Raw genomic sequence first — 8,934 nt, 5'->3', positions numbered from 1 at the left:
TGTATACCTCACAGAAGTCATATGTGCCATTTAATAAAGAATGCAACTTTTTAGTCAGCTCATTGTATGACTATGGATCAGCTTTGACAGAGTTAACTACAAAAGTCGAGCTGATCATCAATATGCTAGGACTCAGAATAGCTTGAATATGGCAAGTCAAAGCAGCAGGACTTCAAAATGCAAGATATGACATATCTGTCAAGTTATTACTCTGTTCTTGAAGTGGAGGTTCTCTTGAACCACTTACTCTGAATACCATGTGAAATTACATCCATTTATTAAACTTTTTCACTTTAAAAGAATTGTGATGTTAGCCTTGACCCTCACAAACAGAAGAATGAGGTTTCCCCATTCACTCTTAATGAAAAGCTTTTTTGTTCAATATGTGTTAAATGGCCACAAGTAGCTGTGACACTTAGGTCACCCTTAAGAGCCTTTAACTTAAAGACAGAAGATAGATTCACTTGAAACCAGGAAAATGCATGGGAAAAGAACCCAACAAGCCATATGCATAGGCACAAACACTCCCCTCCAAATTTCAAAGCTAGCAGCAACACAACCATTACTTTTTATCCTGCCTCTTGCTTTTTATTTAGATTTGAGCTTGATATGTTCGGTACTTCAGTTGATGTACAATTTAACCAGCCAAGAAGTTCCATATAGGAAAATTTAAAATAGATTTACATGTTAATTTGGTATTCTTTAGGAAACAAAACCACTCATAGTTATGGTTTCCACCTCCACAACTGTGTTTCCAAATGCTTTGGTAAATAAATAAGGTCTATACTTCTTGGCACTGTTAAGTACAATGCATACATTCAATTCTATTAAATATCCCATAGCAAAAACTCACTTAATATATAGGTAGCAAACTTCAAATTAGGTAAACTAAACTAGAGCACAGGCTAGTGACTTTGAAGTATCAATAGGAAATTATTTTCTGCCTGATAGACCGCAAAGAGGAAAAACCCCAATAACCCAGCAATATGCACGCAACCTGTCATTATAACAAAAGAACTCAAGAGCCATTTTCATTAATTAATATATTTTCTGCATTATAGTTAACATATGTACTTTCTTCGTGTCATCCTTATTTCGTTAAGTATTGATATTTTGTTATATTCAAACATGAGTACATTTTCAAAGTCTTTTGCAATAAATATCATAAAATAATAGAGATTCACATAATAAATATTCTTTACAATAAAAAAAGTTTTAACAGACTTTTGTCTTAAAAATAGTTGGGATTCAACTTTGTGTTTTATACATAAAATATACAAAAAAAAGACCACAATTTGTGGCTAAGGCAATAAAACAGGGACAGAATAAGTTTATGAAGTACAGAGCAGAGCTAAATTCACTAAACTGAAGGATCACAAGGAAATAAGGGTTCAAAAATGTTTAGGTGCCTCAATGACACCTGACGGCTGTTTGGATATAGAACACCAGCAATTTTAATGTCAACCGATAATGATAGGCTACAAAAACATGAGTAGAAGGGTGGAGTGAGCAATATCCTTCAAAGATTTGACAGACAAAGAAACAAATGAGTATGTTGCAGCCATAAAGTCTCCAATGTGAAGATCTACACAGTGTAGCAAAAACTGAAGATACATTGAAAATGTAAAAAAAAGGAGGCAGGGCAATTCTCAGGACTGAGAATGTTCCAAAAGTTAAGACAAAAAGAGAAGAGGGGAAGAAGGAAAGTGGGGGGAAAAAAAAAAAAAAGGCAAAAAAAGCAGGCTGCTTATAGAAGAGTCAGGTCTTTCATTTGGTAAAGCCTTCATTTTACATCTCTCTCCAGAAAGAACACAGACAAAAAGTTATTTCAAAATCCAGCTCACTCATGAAAGTTAATCTTCCTTGGTACCCAGGGAGCTAAGGCAAAAAAAAAAATTGCTGAGAACAAAAAACATCTTTGGGAAAGACATTCACAGAGCAAGAAGCTTCAAGAGCCCAGTGAGTGAGCCCTCACTGTCTCTTTCGGGAGTGGTTCTGTTACAAACTCAAAAGACCCTGCCAAAGTAAGCGGCAGATGCAGATACCAGGTCCACACTTACCAAAGAGCAGCAATGACTAGGTAAAATGCTCCACACTCAGCCAAGTCAATAGGAAGAGGAGAGCAAAGATGCAAAGGGAAGAACTTGTGTATTTGAAGTTGGGGAAACAGAAATGAAAGCAAAAGAACAGCCACCCCCCTCTCCCAAATGAGGGGGGGCAGGGAAAGGGAAGGAAAAAACAACCCCAAAATCAGCTACAACCTGAAAAACTGAAGCTGGAGGAAGCAAGCCTCCCTCCAAAAATCATGAAGGCTTGCCCTGACCCTGGGAGGGGCAGCTCTCCAGTTTACAATAGACCGTGTTGGAGTTCTTGCATCGGCAACCTGGACGGTTGATGCGGTCGTAACACCCTCGACACAGTTTTAGGCATCCTTTTGCAGGAGGGTAGCAGAGCAAGCAAGGCAGAAACAAGGACATTGCTCCCATACACAGGTACCTAGAACAGCAGTGCGACTGGGAACAAGAGCAGGGATTATCCGCGTAAGAGTCCCCTTCATCGTCGTTAGAACAGTGGTAGAAGATCCCTTTGACCAAACACATGCAGGTGCTGTACTCCACCATGCTCTCTGCAGAGCACAAGCACTGCCGGTTGCAGGCCAAGCAAGAAGGGAGAGCCCTCGGGGCTGTGCACTCGCCGCACTTGCACTTCCCACACTGTTCGCAGATAAACTTGTGCTGCGCCAAGTCCTCTTTCAAAGGACCCTTCAGATCATCCACAATCAGAGACGACTGCTTGGGCTGCGTCCGGATCGTCCGATCGGATCTGTGGCCCGAGCCTGGCCTGGATGGAGGTGACCGCCCCAGCAGTCCTTGCTCTGAGGAAGCACTGCTGTTGCTCCCAGAGCTAGCCGCGCTGCCCGTGCTAGTTGATCTGCTCAACACAGGAGCCCTTGCGTTATGCTGATGTGCCAAGTGCCCCACGTGGCTGGGTCGTTGTTCATAATTATTATTCACATTAATTGGTATAATTTCATGAGTCCTTTCATGCTTCTCTTGCCTCGGTGCTGTCCGTGGACCAGATTTTTTCACCACAGATGGACCTTCGGTGTATTCATTGCTGCCCCTGATCACCTTGATCTGGTCCAGTGACAGGATAGCTGTAGGCTGGCTCTCTCTTTCATAGTCCAATCGCTGCCGGCTGTCCAAGGCGGGCTGCTGAATCACCACTAGTGAACCACCACTGCCATGCTGACTTTGGGGCTCCATCTGTAGTGATCTCTACTTCTGGCATTCAGTGGGAACCTGGCATGCATCTGAAATCCTAAAACAATAAGACAGAACGCATAAATAAACATTGCATGTGTACATATATACACACATACACAAGATCAAGGGCAAAAGAGGAATACAGAACAAGATACTTTTCAAAAACCAAAATGATATGGCAAACCGCAAGTTGTCCTAGCCACTTGGTACTGATCTTTCAGCAGGGGATTACAACAACGCTGAGGATCTGGCCAAAGTCCAGTAATGGGGTGAGTCTGGGTATGGCATCATAGATAAGGAATGCAAAGGAGACCCCATCTCATTAAAAATAAACAAATAAAAAAGTCCAGTGTTAACCTGAATGCTTACTTGCTTCTCACTTGCTACTAAACTCAATGTCTAACTAGCAATAGCAATTCTGAATGCCCTAAAAGTAGGTTGGAAATGTGCAGGAACACCATCAGGTTCATGTATGGCAAAGTAAAGAACATGCACAATTCTCACTCTTCTGTCTGAATATGCAGCATCAGAAAGCTCATCAGATTCTCTTGCTAGTACATTTGGGAAGTCTCCTTTGTAAAGTGACATGTGCATTACAGAGCCTTGAACTAAGTACTGTCAAGTGGCCAATACATTTTCTGTAAGAAAGCAACTCAGCATCCAAATCTAATATGTTCTTTATAAAACTAGAGCAAAGGTGCAGACAACCCATTTTTCTGACCACAGCCTGGGGTGTGAAAGAAAAACACGTAGAAAAGACTAAGACGAACTAGGTGTCAGATAACATTTTAATGAATCCTTAGATACTTTTAAAGACTAGATAACAACAACAACAAAAAAAACCAAACCACCGCACAAACCCAAAACACAAACATAGAACAGATCCATTTTCACAAGACAAACTGATTAAAAGCGCCTCAAATAAATACAACATCATCTACTCTTTTTATTTAAATGTTATGCATTTCCATCCTTTACATTCTGCCTAGCTATCAACATGAAAATTGCAACATTGATTCAGAAAGTTGCAGTGAAAGTCCTGTACCTGTATAAAAATTTAGAAGAATATCTAAATGCTATATTTATATGGAGAGCCATGAAAATAAACTGTTTTCCTTTACTAACAGCTGAGGGGAAAGCCCTTCCTAAGATGTCATATACATTTACCTGAAAAAGGAGAAACAGGAGTGCTATGCAATCAAGCATTTCCAAATAACTCATCCAATAATCACGAGAAAGAATCTGTCTTGCCTACGCAGACCCCAGCCAGCATGAAGCTGTTCTCCACTCAAGAGAGAAAAAGGCACAGGGATGGGCAAGAGCAGGAAAGGTTTCTTCTAACAGGTAGTTATGCATTTTTTTTAATCACTCTGTCCACTAATAAATGCTTAGTGCCAGCTTCCGCCAGGAGACAAAGTCTTTCTACCGATCTACCAGTCAAAATTTTCATTTTATATTTAATGTCACCTGTGTGAGCTTCAGGGTCACCAGAGTAAGAGGGGAAAAACAAACCAAACAAAACCCACACAAAAATCAGAACCCAAACACGTTCGCTTCTAATTCACCTCACGTAACAAGCTGCATCCTTCACAAGCACTGAATACAAATCCACAACAGACTAAGAGTGAATGAATGTGGAAAGGGAAAGATTTACAGCTGTACCAACCAGGAGCTGGGCTCCCCAGGGGATGAAAAATAACATCCCAAGAAATTGCAAAAGACATCCAGTGCCATCTTTGGGGGAAAGTGCAACATCAACACGGCACACGGACTGACAAGACCAGCTGCAGACCAGGCAGAGAGCGGCACAGTTCAACCTCTACCCCCATGCAAATAAGTTTTAAACCGGTTACCCCCGCACACCCGACCAATAAAATAAAACAAACGTACAGCAGAGTCGGCGGCAGACCTCATGTTTCTGTTCGCAGGGCAGGCAGAGCCTGCAGTGCCCGCACCGCGTGTCAGCGCTCCCTCTCCACCCCTCAGCACCCCCCCCTTTCCCCACGCCCCCTCGGAAACGCCGCCAGCCCCCCCTCCCCGGCAGCCCGGGCAGGCGGCGGCGCGGCGCCCTCTGCGCTCCGAGCGGGGCGAGGCGCGGAACGCGCAGCTGACGGGGAGGAAGGAAGAGGAGGGGAGAAAAAAAAAAAAAAAAAAGTTATGAATGAAAACAAGGGCTTTTTTTTTTTTTCCCCCCCCTTTTGCAAGGGGAGGGCAGAGACCGAGGTCGGCGCTGCCTCAGGAGGGCGGACTTCCCGGCATTTAAAGCGCCAGCGCCCGGCCGAACGGCCGCTATAGCGCCGGGGATTCCCCGCCGCCGCGGCCCGGGTACCGCCGGCTCTGCCCCCAGCCCCTCCGCCTCCCGGCGGCCGCCATCCCGGCGAAGCCGCCGCCTGCGAGGCGTTCGTGTGTTTTTTACGTTATGCCCGTTTCCAGCGGGCCGAGGCTCCAAGCGCGACGCGCGCAGCGGTCACTCCCAGCCGCAGCACACCCCAGCCCGGGCACGCCGCGGGGGCTGCCAGCTCGCCCCGCTCCCCGCCCTCGGTAGGTGCGGGACCCCTCTCGCGGAAGCCAAATCTCGGCAGGATTTTGGGGTTGTCTGTTTTTTTTTTTTTGAGGGGACGACACGGGCGAGTGTCGCGGGGGCCGGTCCGTGCCAAGGAGGCGACGTGCGTGTGCCCGCGCCCCCGACGGCACCTGCTCGCCGCCCCACGTGCACGCGAGCGGGCCGGGCTGCAGCGGCCCCGCGCCGCAGCGGCCCCGCGCCGCGCTCGGCTCCGGTGTAAACGCACAAGGAGCTGCCGAACTTACTTCTTCCCGAGGAGTCACTGGTAATGGCAAATCCACCCGGCGGAGGGCGGCGCGACGGCAGCTCCGCGGGGCAGGGTGACGGCCGGGCTGCAGCCCCGGCTCCGCGCCCTCCCAGCCCCGCGGGGTGGGGGAAGGCAGGCGGGCTGCGCTCCTCGTCCTTGCGAAGCCCTCGCGGATCTCCACGTCCTACTCGGCGAGCGGAGGAAAATCCACCTCTGCTGCTTGCCGCAGCCCTTCTCTCTCGGGGGCCGGCATTCAGCGGCCGCCTTTCCCTCGCTCGCTCCTCCGCAGAGCCAGAGCACTCCGTGCCCGCGGGACTCCCGGGGAAGCGCTCTCCTGTGGCCGCGAGTCTCTGGCCCTGGAGGTGCCGGAAAACAAATCAAGCCCCTTCTGCAAACGGTTTATCTTGATCTAGCGTAAGCCAGCTGCAGCCCGCCGCAGACACCGGGGAGCAGGATCAGGCAGAGCGGGGCACTTGTGAGGAAGGACTCCGAGAAGAGGCGGCAGAGCCGGGAATGCGAGGCTCCTGCTTTTCCTCCGCCGGCGCGGGCTGTTATTTCCCTTTTCTGACCGGAGCGGTCCCGGGCGATCCCTCCACGCTGGGGGTGTGAGTGCAAGGCAGCGTTCCCGGGTCCGACGCTCGGCTTCACCGCATGATCCTTGCCGCAGGTCCCTTCTGGCCTCAGGGCCGGCAAAGTGCAACCACAACCCCTAGTGCAAGAGATTTTTTTTTTTTTAAAGAAATCACTAAGAGGCACTTGCTTTCACGGCAGACCTCAGCAAGCTGCAAACGAAGCTAGGGGCAGAGCGTAATGGCTCTGCGAGCTCTCTGCAGAATGCCATGTGCTTGCTGTTGCTGTTGGAGGCTGATTGACAGGCTCTGAGCACAGGCGGCACGTCAGGGAGAAGACTGCAACACAAGGCAGCCCCGCACACAAAAATCTTGCACGAAAAATCTCCAGAGCCTCCTCCGTATTTCGAGAGGATCGAACAAGGCTCCGGCACGCAAGGGAGATCCCCGCGTTAGGTAGGACAGACAATCCCGGCGCTGGCACAACTACTGAACTGGAAGTCTTGCGATTAGCAGCAAATTGAGCCTGGCGTAGCGCTGATGGCGCGTTCTGCTGCCCGCACTCCCGCACAGGGACACGGGGCCGGCCCGGCGGTCGCTCCCGCCGCAGAGCAGCCGGGCGCGCAGCCCGCGGCGGGGAGCAGCACAGGCAGCTCGCCTCTCGCCCGCACCGCCTGTGCAGCGCTCCGGCTCGCAGCGCTGCCGCCTGCCCCGCCACCCCGGAGCCCTCCGACCTCCCCGCCAGCTGCGGTAAAACCCTCGCTCCCCGCCCGCACCCCCGGCACCTGATCCGGCTCCCAAGGCGTGCGGGGCGGGGGGGAGCGGGGAGCACCGCCCAGGCTTACCTAAGGCCAAGGTGAACGCCTGCTTCCCGAGGCACATTGGCGGCCCCGGCGCGGAGTCCAGCCCGGGCAGTGTAGGCAGCCGCGCACCGCCGCCCGCTCCGCGCTGTCCCGCCGCCGTTCCGGAGTGACTCCGGCCGCGCTCCGCCGCCTTTCAGCGCGCAGCCCCCGCCCGCCGCCCGGCCGCGCCCCCGTGATGTCAATGTGTCACTCCGCAGCGCCCCCGAAATCCCGGAGTGGACTTCCCCGCCCTCCCGGGAGCCGCTCCCGCCCGCCGCGACTCGCACGGGTCACGGCCGCTCTCGCCGGGGCGGACCCGCCGCCGCGGGGCTGCGCCGGGCGAGCGCCGCCGACCTCGAGGGCGCCGCGGCGGCTCCCGGGGCCGGCCCGCGGTGCGGCGCCGGCGGGAGGCGGGGACGGGACGGGACGGGACGGGACGGGACGGGACGGGACGGGACGGGCGCGCGGGAGCGCGGCGGCGCTCGGGAGCGGCCCCGGGCAGGCCCGCGCCGGCACGTGCGGGGAGCCCGCCTTCCTCCCGCGCGCCGGCACGGGCAGCGGCGCCGCGCCTCGCGCCCGCCCGGCGACACCGGCGTGTCCCCGGCCGCCCGCCCCAGCGGCCCCGGCTCGCCCCCGGGCCGCCCTCCCGGCCAGCAGGGGGAGCGGGCTGCCGGGGCTGGGGGCGCAGCGCGGGGGGCTCGTCCGCCCGCCCCCCGGCCGCTGTAGTGCCGGCCTGGCAGACCGCGGGCCAAGGCGAGAGGCGGCGGTCCCTTTGGATCCGCCTTCGGCTGCGGTGCAGGTGTAGGAGTAAGGGCTGTAAATAGGGAAATGTAGAAACGCAGCGATTTCTTACATGAAGTTCAGCTTTTAGGAATGACGCTCTCCTCGAGAGCGACTTGCACAGTTTGGCGAGGTTCCCCCCGCCCCGCCGAGGGTTTCTCAGTGGGGCAGGTCCCACCTGCCCCGGTGGCAGAGCCCGAGCTGCACATCGAGGCACGGGCGGCGCGGACGGACGGGGCGGGCGGGGTGGACTACGTGATCTCCAGAGGTCCCTTCCAACTCCAGCCCTTCCGTGGAAGAATGCATTTATTTTTAGGTGCCAGCTGATGGAAGACAATGTTGTTGGGCTGAAGTCCTACCATGCTCCTCTGATAATGCTACAGAAATATTTATTTGTCTTAAGCAGGGTCTAGCCAGGTGGAATAGCTATTCATTTGTGTTTGTAAAATGTTTCTGCTTGTTTCATGCTATCAAAGGAGTAGCCGAAGACTCAAGAAAGCATTTACTCTTATCAACCTTCCATTAGATGGAAAAATCCTCCTACCATTTTACAGGTGGTCCTGAAGCACTGAGAGATGATGCAGTTTACCCAGTTGTCTTTCTCTACTGCCTTTTCCAGCCTGGGCTCTGCAAAGTTCCATCCAAAGCTCATCGGTGCATGTCTATC

At 52.3% G+C, this 8,934-nt stretch overlaps 1 protein-coding gene across 3 annotated transcripts; it reads right to left on the bottom strand.

The window, feature by feature from the left end:
• Positions 1–643: 643 nt before the first annotated feature.
• Positions 644–7,639, bottom strand: SPRY1 (sprouty RTK signaling antagonist 1). 3 transcript variants are annotated; one of them, XM_065634132.1, is made up of 3 exons: positions 7,491–7,639; positions 6,075–6,785; positions 644–3,321 (listed from the first exon to the last, which is right to left on the bottom strand). In XM_065634132.1, exon 3 carries the CDS (start codon positions 3,264–3,266, stop codon positions 2,304–2,306), a length of 963 nt encoding a protein of 320 aa, XP_065490204.1. In that variant the 5' UTR covers positions 3,267–3,321; positions 6,075–6,785; positions 7,491–7,639; the 3' UTR covers positions 644–2,303. The 3 variants fall into 3 exon arrangements, with proteins under 3 accessions (XP_065490204.1, XP_065490205.1, XP_065490206.1); XM_065634133.1 differs by lacking the exon at positions 6,075–6,785; XM_065634134.1 differs by lacking the exons at positions 6,075–6,785; positions 7,491–7,639 and adding an exon at positions 5,157–5,238.
• Positions 7,640–8,934: the final 1,295 nt, after the last annotated feature.

Source organism: Caloenas nicobarica, chromosome 4 (assembly GCF_036013445.1).
Source record: "Caloenas nicobarica isolate bCalNic1 chromosome 4, bCalNic1.hap1, whole genome shotgun sequence".
Lineage (NCBI taxonomy): Eukaryota > Metazoa > Chordata > Aves > Columbiformes > Columbidae > Caloenas > Caloenas nicobarica.
The sequence above is the reverse complement of the archived record's forward strand: the minus strand, read 5'-3'. Positions and strand labels throughout refer to the sequence as shown.